The 19,562-nt window shown below is 43.1% G+C and overlaps 1 protein-coding gene across 1 annotated transcript in view; it reads right to left on the reverse strand.

The window, feature by feature from the left end:
- The window catches only part of celsr1a (cadherin EGF LAG seven-pass G-type receptor 1a), an 84,341-nt gene that overhangs the window by 32,742 nt on the left and 32,037 nt on the right, over positions 1-19,562 (reverse strand). Inside the window, exons 2-7 of the mRNA XM_070928748.1 lie at positions 15,233-15,588; positions 14,846-15,134; positions 11,559-11,781; positions 10,079-10,194; positions 8,388-8,476; positions 2,042-2,122 (exon numbers count right to left, since the gene is read on the reverse strand). Coding sequence (XP_070784849.1) covers positions 2,042-2,122; positions 8,388-8,476; positions 10,079-10,194; positions 11,559-11,781; positions 14,846-15,134; positions 15,233-15,588 — 1,154 coding nt within the window. The remainder of the gene's footprint in view (positions 1-2,041; positions 2,123-8,387; positions 8,477-10,078; positions 10,195-11,558; positions 11,782-14,845; positions 15,135-15,232; positions 15,589-19,562) is intronic.

A 19,562-nucleotide genomic window follows, 5' to 3' on the forward strand; every position in this document is an offset into this window, starting at 1 on the left:
TTTATATATGGCTTCAATTACCTCCTCTCACTTCAGAAGCCAAGCTATCTCAAAGCTAGCTAGCTAAACTGTTATTAGACAGGAACAGACTAACAACAAGCGTGCTAGGTGTAGCGAAAATAACATATGCTAGCAAGTAGAGAAGCCACAATATTCTACTGTTTGGAAAGAGGTCAATAACCACCTATGATGAAGGCAGCTGGACCAGTATCCCAGGAAATTAGCGCCAGGCAATTTGAGGACAGTTTAGTTAGTTAGCCTTGAGACATACCGTAGGTAGAGAATAGCTTCTGTAGGGTTAGTGTGACACCCATATATGAAGGCGCAGGGTCCCGGCGCAGGGAATGCTGGAAATCGTGTCCGTGAATATGCCAGTGGCGTATCCCATAGTAAGACATCTCACTCATGCTACTCAGAGAGCCAGGGTTACACAAATAACCTAAAGAAAGTGTATTTTGTCGCATTTTTCATTCGGTTCAGGCAGATAAAATGCCTAAAAAACATTTTTTAAATTACATTATACAGAGTGGCTTTATTGCTTGTTGCAAAAAACGAATTCTTCATAATAATATAATGTGTTTATTTATTATTTCTACTGTTTATATTTACATTTCTCAGAGTAAGCTGTTTTAAAGATCATTTTAACCCTGCCACACGTGCCGTCACACACACACACACCCCAATAAATTGTAGAAGAAGGTGGCTACAACAGCCAAAAATGCAGAAGCCTGAAACTGGTGCAGACATTTGCTCTATTAAAATAATATCTCACTATTATTTAGTTAATTCTCCAATTAATACCAACCACTAAGGACTTGTATGGATCTTACTGTAACACAAGAAAAGATTAAGTATGCAATCTAAAATGAAATCCCTCAAACTAAATTATAGTCTAAACAGAAGCGTGTGAGCCCTGAGACATTTGCTGTCTGTGCTTATTACAAGAGCCATCTTTGACGACTTCTGAGTGTCGTTAATCCTCCCTGACAGAATCGGTGCTCCGGCCCGCCACTCTGCAGCCAAGGAAAACACAATCACTGCTCGCTGGGAGTCTACCTACCTGTCTGCCAATGCTCAGACATGTTTATTTCACCTGAACAAACCTCAACAGAGGAAGTCAATGAGAGTTGACAGATGAGCAAGGAGGCTGTTACTGTGTCATTTCTGTTTTACACCACTGGTCCCTTTTTAGATATGAGAAGCTTCTGCAGCTAGATGGAGAAATAGAGACAGTAGAGCAGGACAGTGACACATAGTCAAGATAAAGTGAATGTATGTGCACATGCAAAACAGTTAAATAGGTCAGAGTCAGAGAGATGCAGTGGAGATGCAATGGAGCTAGACCTCAATGAGAGAGAGCTGATCGCAAATACTGTCCCAAAAGTGCTTCACGAATACTGACCTCTGACTCTTCTAGAGTAACATATGACATTTTTGCACAGCTCACGATTTGTGAAGTGAAAAGTACTAATCACAAAGTGTAACATGGTGACCAGGAGGAATCATTCTTTTTATCCGCACACCGAATACACACAGATCTGCATGTGTTAAAAACTCACAATCAAGCTTCCTGAATTTAAAATGGCCTTTTCTGCTCATTTCATGCCACCATCTGTTAAAGCACCCGAACATGCAGCACCAGGCCGAAGCAGAAAAAGAGTGTTTTGAACATTTATTAAAGGTACCCTGTGTAGTTTCTATTTAGGACTTCACCAAGAAGTCGAAAACAGGAGAGACAGAAGAAAGCCAGGTCACATTGGCACTACCAACTACCAAGTCCACACACCTTCTACGGCCAAACCAAAACTAGAAAAATCAAAATCTGCAACAGCCTCCTCTATAGTCCCCGACCAGAACAGAGCCAGACTAAACTAGAGCTAACACCGTTGTGTTGGAGGCCATGTTACCTCTGTATATCTGAGGTATATGGTCAGTAGAGTTAGTCCAGTAGACTGTACTAGAAGCAGAGCAGGGACTAAATGAGACCCCGGGGGGGAGAAAAGAAACACCAGTGGGGACTAGGCTAGAGGTCAGAGGTTACCTCCTTCTGATTGAGCTCCAGCCAGGCAGTATAGAGCGGGAGCCGCAGAGCCCCACTGGAGTCCATCAGACTCCCCCCTTCCTGGGAGAGAGACACCATGAGAGAGAGAAACACACACACCGCGTTAGACCTGCAGCCCACTAAGTGTGTGTTGGATGTGTATATTTTTTTTGTCTAGTGAAAGTCTCATCACTCCAGTTAGGAGGATTTTCACTTTTTACTTGTGCAGAAAAAAATGTATTCATTGGACTTAAAAAAACATGTGAAATGTATACATTTATAGTGTGTGTCTGTGTGTGTGTGTGTGTGTGTTCAGAGGCATGCATGCTGAAGTGTCTGCGGTTGGATTTGCTACCAGCCAATTTGCCAACAATAACGACATCCAAAGTAAAACATAGTTCCGTCATGCCCACTTCAAACACACCTCTCCCACCACCTCACACAATAGGCTACAACTCATGCACCGCTGCCGCCTTCGGACAAAGACGTCTCTGGCTGATTTATACCACACTGTGAAATACTACGCTATGCGTACAGCAGGAAAAAGCAGGGAATATTCCTTTTGGCACAAGCGTGTTAAAGCCCAAAACCTGCTTCCACACCAAACTGACACAAAACATGGGTTTGCAGGTTTACATGCTAGATTACTATGTGTTATAATAATAATCATAATGAGTGATTAAAAGCACTAAGCATGTCTCCTCTGATAGGCAGTGTATCTGCTTTGTATGAATACTCACAGATAATGTATGATGCATTATAGTTAGTAAAATAGTAGTTAGTGGTGTGTAACAGTGTGTGTTTATGTGTGATGATAACCTTATCTGTTTGAGGTCCGGGGGAAACCTGCGTCAATGAGAACAAAGGATAACATGGCCTCTTCCTTCAAAAACACACCCTGCCGGGGAATGCAGTGTCTGGGGCTTCACCTCAAAAAATGACTACTTAACCTTTCTAAAAAAGCACTTAGTAGAGAAAATACACAAACCTGCACCCGTGTCTGTGCAGAAACTCATAACACATGCGTTGGCACATTGTTCATCCCATGCATAGCCGATGAAGTGTGTGAGTGTGTGTGTGTGTTGCCATGACACGGTCAAACACCTAATAAGGCATGTGTCTGTCTGTTACGGCCACCCAGGAAAACCACATGTAGCCTCAGCTATTAGCAATAAAACTACAACACAGGGAAATGGATGATAACTCCAAAACCACTTACAGGCAGAGTGTTTATTTTAAGAGCAATTATCGACTGTGTGCATGTGTAGAAGACTCTGTGTGTGAGTGTGTGTGCGTGTGTGTGTGTTTGACGGCATATCAGCTTGTCTTTGAAGCCCAATAAACCCAGAAACATCAACAAAGAGACAGAGAGAAAATACAAAGAGGAGGGTAGCAGCTATTTATTTTATAGCACAGACTGAGATAACTGTTCAGCGCAATTCCCCTGATGAAGACATGTGTATGATATTATGTATTGATATGCTAGACTCAGTCAATGTGGTCATTTTCAATAAAAGGCCTGTCCTTATTGGAGTTTACCCAACAGGTTTCTGAATACAGCCGAGTTACATCAAGTGTTTCAGCCCAGCAGAGGTGGAACGCAAAAATACACACATGGTATGGTATGGTATTTAAAAAGTACTTCAAGCTGTGCTGTGAAGTAATTTGCACTTATGCTCTGATGATTAAAGTCCTGCCATGTAAACAGCACCAGAGTGAGAGCGAGGGAGGAACAGCACAAGCAGAAAGAGTGAACCTTTGGTGCTTGCTGGTGATAAGAGCCAGCTAAGCCTGTCTGGGAATGCTGTCTACACACCCTAGCTGTAAATATCATAGCCCATATTAGCCAGTGTAACACTATTAACATATCTAACATCAAGCCTGCGAGCAGCGTAAAGCAGCGTTATAAAAGTACTGCAAACACGCAGGCATGTCACATCTGCAGCCATGCTCTGCTTCGCTGAATTTGGCACCATGTGGATGGATCACATGGAACTTAATTATAGTTTATTCCTAGCTGTGGTTTACAGTTAATTGGTGTTTCACTCATAAGCATTTATTCTGTCTTTATTCTTGTTTTAAGATAGCTGGTGGAACATGAATGCAAATATAATTAAGATTCCTGCAAATTCCTTCTTGTTTATTGCTCTCATGCTTCCAAATAGAAATCATACCAACTCAAGGTCCATTTTTTTCCAGAACTCGAGATCTTTGTCAGCGGAGGGTTGTTGGTTATTCCTTTGATACTTAGATACTTAAAAATACATGGACCTTGAGATAAAAATTTTCTGGAAAATGACTTTTTGTAAGGTCAAGAATAAACTTTCAACGTTCATTTAGAATGTTTCTTTCAAGGCAAAACTGCTATTACAAAATAATATTTTTTTAAAATTGAACTATTATGAGATTGTGGTTGTCGTTATGGTAAAATTCAACGGAAATAAAATAAATCAAGTATTCCTTGCCTATTCGGCATCTATTTTATCCTGATGTAATCCATGCAGGTGGCCTGGCAGATATAATCTGACATCTGACAACTGACATCCTGCCCAGTGTCCAGCTAAATAACATCATTTCCTGCAACAAGAGACATCATTTCCTGTAGTTAGTATACATCAAAACTCAAGACAAACCTCCAGCTGCTGCAGGAATACCCATCTACGTGCTTTATCTGTATTTGTGTGTGTGTGTGTTTCCTGTTTAGTTTTTCCTTGCTGACAAAGTCAACTGTCCTTGAGACTCCGCACCATGGAATTTCAAAAATGTCTTTATCCTTCCACTTCTATTGTGTAACATCTCTAATAGCAGTACGGACATATGCACACATTCAAAAACACACACACACTCGGAGTAGTTTTCTATTTATCTTTGCCCCCCACAGATGCAAACACACGCACACACAGCTTTCCAACCGACCCAGATCATTGCAACAATGGCAAGTCCAAGTCTGTTGTCATGCCAACCCTCCACCGACCTTTGACCTCTGTTTTTCAGCAGAGGCACCCTGGTTCTTCTGAAGAGAGTAGCAGCGGCTTTAAAAAGGGGGCACCCCTAAAACCCTGCACAACTTCAACCGCCTCATCATCTGACCCAATAAATCACCGCCTGTGCGTGCATGTGTGTATTGTGTGAGCGTGCCGTTAGGACCGTTACAAGCCAACTGGGGCTCAAGTGGGAAGAACAACCCTGGACTGGGCAGCACCAGATATTCCTTAATCCACAGTGTCACTAGGTTTTTTGTGTAAAGTGCTCACTAAGTAATTACTAGCTAGCTTCTCACTAGTTATTTACTAACTCAGGTTGCACCCTTAAAAAACTTCAATATCTGAATTGGTTGGCTTGTAAACATCCAATCAAAAACATCCGTAAACAGAAAGTCAAGCATCACAAGTTGCAACATAACAACAAAACAACAGCTGTAGGGGCTAAACAATATATTATTACTTTGTTATATTTAGATATGTATACATGGAGAAATACAAGTTTCAGAGTTAGTAGTATTCATGCAGTTTAGAATGAGAGGGAAATTTCAGATCATGATAACCTAACCGACACTATTTGGTCATTTAAGAACGTTTGCTTTGTAATTTAAGGTATATTGTGTTATTTAATCTAAATTTAATTCATATCACCCTGTTTACTCTTCAGTCTAAACTGGTCATATATTAGCAAGCCAACGTCAGTTTTGTCAGTTAGCTAGCTCAGCTGGCTTTGTAACATTTACACCGGGCAAATATTTACATACTGTAAATATTTAGCAACAACAAATCTTTATGTAAGAACTAGTTGTGTGGTGCAATTAGCAAACACACTGTGTTATTTTTATGAAATACAATTTAAAACCTAACCAGTTTTCATCTTTATAAAACAACATTGTGATCGCGTGTCAGGTCAGATATGTCGACTGCATTCCATATCGCCTCTTTTACCTTACAAACTAAACAGGTCGTGAACGTAATTAGCATGCTAATGGGTGTAAATATTAAGTATATAATCTCCACATAAGAACCTGTTTGTGTAAATGTCCACTTAGTAATCACTAGCATTATAACTAGGCTACGTTTGAATTTAGCTGGTACAACTGGCTACTGATTCTCTAAAGTATATATATCAATCACCAGAAGCCATCTTGACTAAAGCCTCTCCATTTATGAGAGCTAAAACCCCTCAAAAGCTCCCAGAAAGATAACACATGGACAGAGAGGGAACATTATTCATGTGAGTGTATGTGTGTGAGTGCGTGTTTGCGTGACATGAATCTGGATTACATCACTCTTTGGGAATTGGGCTCTGATTTTCTCTCTAGCCTCTCTGGGCTACGCAAGCAATGCTACCTACAGACAAATGTGTGTGTGAGTTTCACGTGCAGCAGACGCACAGTGTGTGTGCCATCATTCTTGTCCATGCATTCACATGTCAACGCCGTCTAACCTATTGTGAGAACATTACTGCATTCTGCCATATACATTTCCACTAATCCCTCCAGCAACTGATGTAGGATTAAATTACCATCAGTCAATCCGACTTCTGATCATTCAACACATGTAGAAAAGCTGACCCTGTGTCAGCGCTACAGTCGACCTCGGGGCTAATTCAACAGAATGTGTCACCTGCTTTGCAAATCACCGGTCTGCATTGAGACTGACGTCAGTGGAACGCACACATCCCCTTCTTTTACACGCTAATAACACAGGTTTGTGTGCGTACTGCTTGTATCTGCATGCCACAAGCAGCAAAGAGGAAGCCTATAGGATTGGTAATGCCAAATAAAAAAGAAAAGTAAACTGCACAGAACAGGAACAAAGCAGGAAATCTGTTCGGACATGGAAATCAATCTCTCGTTTCCATGGAGACATCCCTACAAACACTAGACAACCCAACAGACAAACAAAACAATGAAGTCTTCTGTGCCAAGAGATGGTGCCCTGCAAATAATACCGGAGGTAGCAACGTTAACAAAGCACTACAAGGTTTAAGCTATTGTCTCTAGCATAATAAAGGCAGTGCTGTTGAACAGGCAGACATACAGCCTAAGTACACCTCAAACAATAGATACAGATGTGACCCTGCAGCTAACATGGTACAGTATGCTAGCCCCCCAATCCATCACCTTTGATGAATACTTTCCTGTCAAGACTACCAAGTATGCTATGGGCTCTATAGCTGGTAGACACAAGAAAGAGGCGAACAACCTGTGAAATGTGAGAAGGTGTGCATTGTAGGCTTAGGCCAAGAAGCAGGTTACTCTCTTTAACAAGTTGCAAAAGTGCTGCTGAAATACGATGCTGGAGGTCTTGGGTCAGGCCGGCGATGCTACAGCTTTCAGCGTTGTGTGCATGAAGGAAGAGCCAAGAGAAGGAAAGAGATGGAGGGAAAACAGTGCATGAAAAGAAGCATTGATGTCTTTTGTCAGAACATAACGTATGAAATAAGGCTAGCACATGGTGTGTCACATGTCCACAAGGCTTGAATTGATTGGCTTCAGTTAGGGAAGATGGCAAATTAACTGCTGTTTCAACTTTAAATGGGTTAAAACAGACAACAAACTATAGGATGTACATGTTCAGAGGGCCAGTGTTATCTTATTTCCTGTCTGGTTTAATGTTAAAAGAACAATGCCCGCAGGCTCTGGAAGTTTGTTGGAAATTAACACCAGCAATTGACTGCGATGTAAGCCCTTCTAATATAATATTACAACTGAAGTGGATACATGAGCTCGACTGTGAAATAATCGCTGTCTCTTTTCTGAGATTGGACTTAGTAAAGAAGCAAGAGGACCATCGTGGGAACGTCTCGAAAAATGAAAATTACAAATTAAAATGGACAAAAGATGTAGATTCGATTGGATTGTACCATATGATAGCATCCATAGGCTACATATAAAGACAATCCACCCTTATCTTAAAACCACATGTATGCTTAAGCTGTTCAGTAGGAAAACACAGTTGTTGAACTTTTGACCCTTGAGGTTGAAGCCCCTGTGCTTCTCACAAGAAAGCTACACCATAATTCAGTGTCAAAGGCTAAGGCAGAGGGGTGAGCCCGTGTCAGAGTTAACGTCACCAAAGAAACTTGCACTGTTAAGATAATCTCCCGAATCAGCAGTCAAGGTCAGCTGCCTCGGTAGCCTCAAAGAAATCCCCATTTCATACACTTTACTCCCACATTACCACTGCTGAGCTTGCTCCCCCTTAACACTGCCTAATTATGATCTCGCCCTTCAATAAGGGCGACATCATTTATGGGAAATAATGCACCATTCAACTCCAGTTTTTCCTATATTACAAAATATCCTCCTCCGGCTTAATCAGTATCCGACGGCTGGCTGGTTGATTAAATTCCTTACCTTGTTGTAGTAATGGAGCTGGACAGAGTGCCACTGGCCGTCACTGACCCCGCCCGGGATGTAGGGGGACACCGTGGTCTTCGTCTCCCCTGGATGGCGAGGGAAGGAGGGAAGAAAGAGAAAAAGAGTGAATGGAGGGAGCAGGGCAGTAGCATCTAAACTGCTGAATGTATTGAATTGGGCAAGGGTGCGTTTTATTTCTTATGAATTCAACCTTTCATGCATAAGAAGAAGAAGAAGAAGAAGAAGAAGAAGAAAAGTCTCGCTTTAATGTAAGTGAATGAGAGGAGGAATGCTCACAGAAATGTCTACTTCATTCAACACACTCCACAGGTTATTGAGAAGTTACCAATAAAGGCAAACTCTGTGCCCTTACATGACATACACAGAGCCACGCATACACCATGATCATAAATCAAGTGTTGGGAAAGCCACTATTAGTCTGTAGTATCAATGGCTCTCAGTGAGAAGATTGCAGAGCACAAAGGCAAAAGGTTTACTGGGGGTTTACTCTTGTTTGTCAAGGGCAGGAGCAGCCAGGGCAGTAATCCACTACTCTGGAAATCAGTAAACAGTACGGCAACACTGACAAGTAATGTGTGTGTGTGTGTCTTTGTGTTTGAGTGCATGGGAGAGTTAATAAGTGATGTCTCAGGGTTCTGGCTGTGCACGTGAAAAACAGAAAGTATGTGTAAGTAAGTGATAGTATGTCTTACTTCAACCCATGTATTTACTACACTACATAAAAGATAGAAAAGACAAATACTGCAATCAAATCAAAGACTTTCCTTTAACTATTCTCATTAACCATGAGTCATAATTTAGAGTATTTAATTTGATGAGTCATGCATTCAGATTTGAAGCGGGGCACAATGACTTGGCTTGGCTCCCAAACAGGCTTCACCCAACATAATCATATTGAACTGGATTCCTCCCTGTATGGTACCATGGGAAAGTAGACTGACTCTGAAAACAACAGTCACCGCTCCAAAGAATATGTGTTTGATCTGCAGTCCAACAGTTACCAGTTTTCACCATGATTGTGGGTGTGTGTGTGTGTGTGTGTGTGTGTGTGTGTGTGTGTGTGTGTGTGATTGCACACAAACTGTATGTGCGTGAGTCTGCATGTTTTTGGGCGCATGCTTGCTTTAAAAGCTTGCATTGTTTGCAAAAAAATCAAGTTTGGAGTGACCCACTGCTTGTGGGCTTTCGCCTGTATGTGTGTGTGTGTGTGTGTGTGTGTGTGTGTGTGTATTAAGTAGGTGTTTTTCGGCCAGTAAAGTGTCTGCGCCATCATTAATCAGTCTGGCAGCTCCCTCTCTGAGGAAGCAGCTGCTTTCAAAACAGTAAAACACACCCACCTCTCTTACCTACACACACACACACACACACACACACACACAAATGAACATGTTCAAACTTTGGTACATTTGGATAGATGCCTGCACTAACACACACACACACACACACACACACACACACACACACACACAAAACCACACACCCTTGTCAAAAGAAAGTGCATGTTGATAAGAGTTATTTAGCGTGCTCTCTGTGAAAGTCACTTTAGATAAAGTGCACTTACACGTGCGTTAATCTCCTTACAATGTAGCTGATATTAACAGTAATTACTCTAAGTGGTCACCACAAATACACTGGCATACACACACACACACATTATGGAGCCTAACCTCCAGAGAAGGTGAGTTGAATCTGCTCGTCAATGATCTCCAGAGCGATGAAGTCGTGCTTTTCGTTGAATCTGCCATTGTAGAGAAGCAGAGCGTTTCTCTCTCTGGTAGCAAACCTGTGGAGAAAGACAGGATTTTATGGCTTCTTTTAGATTCTACGGTGGTGAAATCAACCCAAAAAATGGAGATACAGTATGTGGTATCTTCTTTAACAGTTTATGTTTCTCAGGTTGACAAAAACCCTCCTGCATAAAGGATTCATTTATCCAATTTAAAAGTCCAAAGTGAGAGTTAAAATGAAGCGATGGATATTCAGATTTGTCACACAGAAAGGGGCTGAATGGATTCCGACTGTTTTTCTCTGCTCCAGCTCATGTTTCCTGTCACATTTCTAAGCACCTATCCAACTCAAACAGACCGGGACTGAGCGTTTGAAGGCCTTGCAGATAGCTTCCCGATGGAAGGACCGAGGAGCTCTTGAGGAAAAGTCACTTGGAAAGGAAAGGCAGGATGTGTAAAGCCGGTGGGCCACAGAGAGGAAACAGTTCCCCTGCCTTAGATGATGCACGAGTGTATCCACGTGGGAGAGAGGGAGAAGAGACCTCTTAAATGAGTGAGTAGTAGTACAAAGTGTGCGTGGCTGTTTGTGTGTGTGTGTTAGGAGTGTAAGGTGAGGGCAGAGGAGTCAGCCGGCAGATGCCAGTGAGGCCAGCGGGGCAGGAAGTCAGGATGGCTGGAGCCAAACACTGATAAGAGAACTCATCACACAGCCCTTTCCTGTTTTCACCACACTGCGAACCTTTCTCACCGTCACAGTGTCTACGAACTCGCAATTATCAAACTCATCTTCCATATTATTGCTAACGAAACATGTGATCAAAGTCTTTCTCTGCCTAATATTTACTGTGTGTTGCAAACTTGCTGAACCAGGGTCTATTTTCTTTGAGCAGTTTCACGAACGCACCTCATAACGTTGCACATTCAGGTGGAGCGCATGTCTTCTTCACTCCTACGTGTGTGTGTGTGTGTGTGTGTGTGTGTGTGTGTGTGTGTGTGCATGTGGGTATTGAGAGGAGGGAACGGACGGAGACACAATGGAAAAGTGTGCACATGTCTCGGCACGCCCCAGTTGACACACGTTAGCGCACTGAACTGAAATGTGTTTATTTGCGCAGCTCCTCGCTACTATCTAAATTACCGTTTACAACACACACTGTTACAGACATGTGCGGCTGTTGCTGTGCTGTGAGAAGGCGTGCGGTGCAGCCAAGATTTTGTAAAATCCAAAATCTATTCAGAATACTCTTTAAAAGGAAATGTGTTGAATATGAATACCACATACTTTACCACAAGTAATACATTCTCACAGGCTATTCCAATTTTTAAGAGCAATACTCTGGATTGAAGGGAGTGTTTAATCTGCTCCAACGTAAAATGCAATTATTAGCATGTCCGGCTAACTAGCTTAGAAGAAACTCACGTGAAGGAGACGGTAAAGTGGAACCTTTGCCTCAGGCCTCTAAAGGTGATGAAGGACTGTCCGGGGAAGCTGCGGGTGGTCATCTCACAGTAGGGCTTCTCGTACTCCCCTGGTGGACACTGGCACATGAAACCTCCTGCAAGCCGGTTGACACACTTGCCGCCGTTCTTGCACACACCGGGTACACACCGGCCTGATGATGCATTCAGCTCACAGTGCTCGCCTATGAGGAAAAAAAGAGAGCTGTGTTACATCTGTTGTATGTCCCATGTTGTTTTTTGACACCTTTACCTGCCTTAGTTTCAACCGGCGACATCATCTTATCCTGTAAGACACTGTGTTGTCTGTAGATATGAGGTGTGTGTTCCAATTGCAGTGCAATGCAATGTGAATGCTAAATTACCTGCCATCACATCATCTCAGTTTATTTTTAGTTTATTATCATCATTCTATCTTTTCTGTGAAGCATGTTGTCCACCCTTGACTGAAATACAGACTTATCAGATGTCTCATCTGTTTGGAATCCAGCTGTTTTAACAAGATGCCTTTGATTATAAGTCAAAGCACTTATACAACAGTGCTAACATTATGTTGTTAAGGCCCCTTATAAAACGCAAGTTCAAGAAAAGCCTATCTTCATCTAAACATTAGCAACAACGACAAAGTCCTGTTTAAAGGCCTTTTCTGAGAAGCACAGGTCTTAGTCACAATCTTAGCCAACAATTTGGCCATATTTGGAGAGAATAAGAGAGAGGATGGGAGATGAAAAGGAGTAAGGAGCATGGAAAGGGAGTGACAAGGGGAAACACTTGAGAGTGGGTGAAAGAAAGAAAGAAAGAAAGAGGGGAGAAGTTCAAGCCAGGGATGAGACATTCCTCCATTAAGTCAAATCCGTGGCTGAACTCATGCTGATACTTTTAAACCATATGAAGATCAGATAGTAGCTGACCAGCTAAATCCTTCTTAGCGTCACTCTAGCTTGGGTTACAGAAAACATTCACTCTTGAGCGCTTACACTACATTCCTACAATTACTGCAGATTGCGTGCTGGAAATGCCTTTTTGTGCACCCACTTTCCCTCAACCACTTCTATATCTACTACTTCCAACATTAGATAGAAGTAATCAAAGGAACTTTCTGCTCGCAGGCAAAATTGATATTGTCATGAATAAGACATTTACTGATGTGCAACTGCCGTATTCAAACTGATATTCGACTGGAGATGTGCAAAGGAAACGTTGTCTACGAGGTCTTGTGTGCACGCCGCTATTTGGACTGGGAGTCTGTCCTTCACAGAATAACCTGCAGGCTGCATGTTGATATCAAATGGATTATATTATATTATCAAATTAAGTTATTTACTGCAGCGGGTCTCGCCATGGGAAATTCCTGCTAAATGACCATGTGGCTCTAGCTTTGTCTAAAATCAGCGAGTTTCCTGGCGCGGCTCATAAATTCCTCCACTAATACACCAGCAGGCCTCTTTCTGACTGCAATATTATTTGTGATAGGTGCTTCTGTGTCCCGTGCAGTGTTGTGTGTCAACTTGCTGTCCAGACAAGATCTCTCCACCCAGGACACACACAGACCCCCAACACCACAGCCTGGAACCAGCTAATGGCCCTTCTCTCCTCAGCATAATCCTTTTTTCCGAGGGCGAATTATAAGGATCTGTTTCCCTGTAATATAGGAAACCCAAGGAGGACAGAGTGGGCCCCCTGTCATCAGCCCCATTATGGCCCCTGATAGGCCCTGACTATCTGGAGTTGAACTGTGACCTTCAAAGGGAGGGACACTGAGATGTAGGTAAGGGAAATATGATGGGTGAGTGGAGAGGATGGACATGGGGAGCAGGAGAAGAAGGCGAGACAGGGCCAGTGAGTGACAAAGGCAGGTATAATCAGGTAATTACATCAGATAAGATGGGAGAGGAAGAGAAGGAGGAGAGGTGGAGTGTTGGGAGAGGCAGAGGCAGAGGAGGTATGACGGCTGTCAGAGGCCCTCTAGGCTCTAATAGGGAGAGACAGAGAAGCAGAGACAGTCCGGTATCAGATGTACGAGGGGGAAGTATGGGAGGAAGATCACTGACATCGGGAAATATTTCGGAAAGTGATTTCAATGAGAATGATGAAAGCTTCCGAGGCTTCCCATAGCTCATCTACCATGTGAATGCTGAGCAGAATGACCGCCAGCTTCCAGGAAGAGTTTAGGGTCCTTTGTCCTTTTCTCTAAATCAGTGTAAAAGCCAGGTTTTAGGTTAAAGCTACCCTGTGGAGTCTTTGTGTAAACAAACACAGTTGTTAGTTGTTGTCGTGTTTCTCGCCAAATACCTCATAAAGAATTTGCAACGCCAATGAATATTTTCAAACCTGCATTGTTTACATCCATGTTTGCTAGCTAGCAGGCTTCTTCTTCCTTGCCTTTTTGCTAGCGCATTGCTAAATTTCTTGCCATTTTACCACCACCACCAAATGTCCATCAGAGGAATAGCGTGAAACAAGAATGCAAGAATGGGCATCTCGTGACAGCGCTGATTATAGCGCCGAAAGTGAACCTGAACAGTAAAGTTGGGGGTCTGATGAGTCTTGTCAACATGTTTACACTTGAGCTCACTGACAAAAAAACATATAGATATTTCATATCTAAAAACAATGATAGAGGGACAACAGGCATTACTATTACTACTTTCAAGTAGCACAGAAACAATGTGGATTATGGGGGGGCCAAATGTTCATGACTGGTTACTAGAGAGTAAGAGCTACCCTTTGTACTGTATTGTCTTCACATAGTGCTCATATTTCACAATATTAAGATTACGTTTTAAAGAAAAAATGTTATTAATGTTGGTTTTGGTGAATGGGTTAAGTGCTATTTGAGATGAATCTGGTTTGACCAGTATAGTCAGCATTCCAAACTCCTCTATACAGCAATAAATCTACTGTGTGTGTACGTGTGTGTGTGCAGGTGGCTATACCTACAGTGTTACAAAGCATGCTTTCCCTTTCTGAACTGGGGTCGACCTCAAGCTACAACAATAGGTGGTGAGAGCTTTTACAACCTGTCAGTGCGGTTTGGCAGTTTTGTACAACTCATTAAAGCCTTTGTCAGAAAGAATATGAGCCCTTACACATACTTATAAAAGACTTTCCCGGGTTTTCTCTGGAAGAAAATATGTGTAATTTGTATTAAGCACAATATAGTTTAGTTTAGGCAATAGACACTGTAAGATTTGTTTTCAAGGTAATCAAGGTTAATATAATCAAAGTTTTCCCATGTAGACAACTCACCCGTGAAGTCTTCCAGGCACTCGCAGGTGTACCCTCCCTCTCGGCTGCGGCATCTCCCGTTGTTCTTGCAGGGTCCTGTGTAGCAGAGATCGATCTCGGTCTCGCAGTAGTCCCCGGTGAAGCCGAGCGGACAGCGGCAGCGCAGCCCGTTGATGGGGTGGATGGGTCGAAACAGGACCGTGTCGGAGGCGATGAAGGGAGGGGAGCTGTCAAACTTCAGCACCGACACGCACTTCATGTAGTTCTCACAGGGCTCCCGCAGGCAGATGTTGTCATCAAACGGCAATACCTGGAGAGAAGAGGACATCTCAGTTATATTAATAGATTTGTTTTGTATGTATTTGTTATTATTTTGCACTAGTGTGTCTGTATACATGGGTATGTTACCTCCTGAGACGATATCAGCCTGAGCAGAGTCCTGTTGAGGTAGATCTGCTCCTGCAGCTCCTCCGAAGGGAAGAACGTCCCTTTACCCGCGGCGCCCCCGGGCTGCATCGCCGAGAAGGTCACATTGAGGATGGAGCCCTGCACGTCGGTGTCGTTCTGGATGTTGAACACGAATACCGCTTCCCGTTTGGTGGAGAGCACCGCCGCCACACCCTCGAGGAAGAGGCTGAGCAGCGGAGAGAGGAAGCGCTCCTGGGACATGTTCTCCAGACGCACCGTGATGCTGTTGGTCAACATGTCGTCTGTGATGATGGTGACACGCAGCGTGCAGAGGGCCACAACACGATGGACACCATCTGGAAGAAAGATAAGCAGGTATTTGGTTGTTATACACTTTTACTTACTGGCAGCTCCAAATGGCAGTAAAGGGTGACAAAACAACAGGTTAAAAGATTTAAGGTTTTGAAATAAACATCTAACGTGACCACAGTAAACTGCACACAGCACACTCAGGTGTAGCTAACCACTCTGATAGAGTAATACGAAAGTGCAAACAGAGGCAATATTGCCGACAAAGGTAAAAGGACCCAAACCAGGTCGCATGTCCTTAGAGCAGAGGCCAGATTTCAACAAGGTGAATGCTTTCTGTGATACAGTGCATATCAACAAAGCAGAGGAAGGTCACATTAAACCAACAACAACACACATTTGCAAGCCAAAGGTGTTTCCAAAGTTTACAAGGAGGCAAGTAAGTGTCAAATAGTTCAGAACTGGTGTCATTTCAAAATAAAAGAAACCTCTTCCTGTAAAAAACACAACAACAAAAAAACAAGTAGCTCTGCACGACAACACTACAGTAATGATTTACTTCCTGTTATATCTCTGAACAACTGCCTCCACTCATGTTGTCGCTCTTCTCTGCCATCCAATTGATTCTCTCTATCTATTAAACTGTAGAAAAAGTGTTTGGTTTAAAAGAAATATCTACTTTTATCTTATTATCTTATCTGTTATAATGTATAAATGTTAAAATGTTTTTAAAATTAAGTATTAAGATAATACAATGACCGATTTACCACAATAAATGTGTGGTATTTATCTAAACAATAACTGTGCAAAGCAGGCCTTTCATTTTGTTGCTGGGAGATTTTATTAGATGTAATAGACTTTTTCTTGCAAACATAACATGGCAGAGTAATCTCAGGAAAACAATAGAGCAGGAAAAACCTTACCCTAAACTCTAATACAGCGGTTAGTAGCATCTGGGACTGCCATTATAACGCAGTGGATTTTTCAATCCTGAACTGGGGTAAATACTGATTGTATGCCATAAATATTTACTAGGTACAGCCTCAACACATATTGGTTGGGCCCAATCCAATCTCATCTGCCCTCTCTACACTGCAGTTTAACAGCTTGACTTGTTTATTTTGTTACACTTTTGCCGCTAGATTGAATTAAGTAGTTGCCAGTCGGAGTAGATTCGGTCTGATTCAAGCCCCGGCTGGGTGTAATTGGATCAGTCTAGGATTTCTGCCCCTGGGGAGGCCTGGGTCTGGTCTCATTCCTACTTTCTGGCACAACTGTAAGTTCTGGTGCCTATGGAGAGAGACAGAAGGCTATAGGCTGCAGAGGGCACAGGCTGAGTGAAATACAGCTGACAACAGGTGGCGAGGCCAGATGAAATTCGCAGGGGGGATAATACTGTTGAAGCGGGGCAGGGAGATGGGTCGGATTGCACAGCTTTGCCGCACCATATAGAGCACGTGAGTGTGTCATATGTGTGTTTCCAAGTGTGTGTGTGTGTGTGTGTGGGTTTAGGGTTGAAAGAGTCATGGTGAGGTGCGGCCACAGGTGCCCTGTCGCTCTCAGACGTAGATGAGGTCATTTCTCAGGACCCTAAACTCTCTCAAACACAGGGGCAGTTGATCAGAGCAGGGTGTGGACAGGCCGGCTCATGAGGCTAGCCCCTAGCTAACTGCTAACCAGACCGGAGGTCAACTCCAACTGCACTAGGACGAATAACTCGCAATGGGAAGCAACATGAGGGTCAATTAGTTCAGTGCAGCCAAGCTACTGTTGGTTCACGGCTGTGGGAGACATAAATCATGATGCACGGGTGGCACCAGGGTGACAAAAAGCACATGTACGAGCGCAGACACACATTAACAAGTCACTCTGCAGGACAGTGACATTAAGCAGCAGCTGTGGTGTGTTGGGCGGCTGTAATGTGCTGGAATGGAGGTGCTCATTCAACACAGCGCTAACAGACGTTTATTTCTCTGCAGCGCTCCACACCTGTCTCTCCCTGTGGGTCAGGGAAAAACACAGTTATCCCACTTGCAGCCAGCCACACACACACACACACACTCGAATATACACATCCAGCATGGACTTGTGGCGGAGAAATGCACTGACATGATTCTGTGTATGCAATCATAATTTAGGGAATAAAATCCTACTTTGGAGGCTCGTGCTGTTCTTTCATGAACACACACACTCCAACAAGTCAAAACATTACAGCACTGTACAAAGTCACATCAAATGAGTGTGTGACCAAGTAGGTCCTGACACAATCTGTTACCACTGGGCTTAACTAAACACAACAGTAGGGCCCTTTCATTCCCTTTTGTTTCACACCCTTACACACACACACTACACACTGAAAGCAATGCTCAGTGTATGGCTTTCACACCATGACTGGCGTACGACATCACCACCTATTCTACACACAAGCGGAGCTATATTGTGAGAGTAAGTAAGTAAACTATCGCAGTTTTACACTCCGATACAGTCGGCGCTCTAAGAGTTATTAGCTTCCCAGAGTGGGCGGCACCGGCACTAACCCCCACCGTCCTCTGATTGGCAGAAACACTGGTGTGAAAAATCAAGGAGAGCAATGACACCACAGAGCACTGCAGTACCAGTGCTGGGTACCAAAAATGACGCGCTGTGGCGGAAAAGATTACAGGGTCATGGGAAGACGTGAAGCACAATTCATGAGTCAGATAAAAAGAGAAGGGCGTCGCTGAGAAAATCTGATTGAGATAGCGTTGGCTTTGCAGTCATGAGGCATCAATTCTAACTTTAGTAGAGCGATGTGTCAATTTTTAAATACTCCTAGAGGACGGCACTATCTCTTACCTTTCTTACTCAAAAACGACTCTGATCAAACGGCAACAATTAATGAAAGAACCACTAAGATAGTTGTTTGTTTCCTTTCCCTCACTCTATTTATAGAGCCCACCAGCTGCTGGCATGGGATCACACACACACAAGCAGAGGATGGGCTGAACTGTGGAAAGGGTGTGTCACAGGCACAGACGCCACGGAAAAAAACCTTGTGTGTGTGTGTAAGTATGCCATCACACACACACATACATACACACATACATACATACAGGCACCCACCAGCAGACGTGCACAAACAGACACACACAGGTTTAACAGGACTTACTACTCCTGAGTGCTGTAATAGATGACCCTCCAAGTAAAAACAAGAGGTGGGAGCATCAAAGCTGCAGCGTAATCTCAACACTTTTGAAGTATCACAGGTAAATCGTTCTCTAGCTATACACCTTCCCTTATCTCTATTAGCTGCACTGTTGATTTAACACATTTACAAGCCGACACACACTCACTGGACAGCCCCAGTAAACATTAGCAATCGTTTTATAGCACATTAAGATCTGGCTATTACACTTGTACAGCCTTACAGCGCTGATAAGAGATGTGACAAACACATTATTTGGAATCAGTTGGTTTAGTCGTTTGGATTCATTATTGACAAAAAGGCCACACGTTCAGAGTCCTGCATCGTAGGTGGTGAGGGCTGCAGAGGTGATAAGAGCTGTTAATGACCTGTGAAGCAAGTTGCTCCAATGACACACTTGTGTTTGTGTATGAGGACAAATGACCACACACCCATGCATACACACAAAAAGCTCATAAATTTGTATATCAACAGTCAGTGTGCCTCCTTGACCACATACCTCTATCACACACACACACACACACACACACACACTTGTGGTCGTTGTGACACACATTCTGTCCAGCTGTCACTGTGAGTGACAACCACACACAGCTCCCGACGACACACACACACACAAACATGTATATACAACAGTTTCTTCCAAAACAAGGTCTATCATTTAAAATACTGCCACTATTACCAAACAATAACAAAAAATAAAAAATAACAGCAGATACATGCGATACAGAAATGCTGTCGACTTCAACTCTGGTGGCCACCCCCCCTGCCCACCCCCACTGTGTAACGTCAACAACAGTGTTTAGTCAGTTAGTGAGAGGGACGGTCAGTAAAACA

Source organism: Enoplosus armatus, chromosome 22 (genome assembly GCF_043641665.1).
Source record: "Enoplosus armatus isolate fEnoArm2 chromosome 22, fEnoArm2.hap1, whole genome shotgun sequence".
Classification (NCBI taxonomy): Eukaryota; Metazoa; Chordata; class Actinopteri; order Centrarchiformes; family Enoplosidae; genus Enoplosus; species Enoplosus armatus.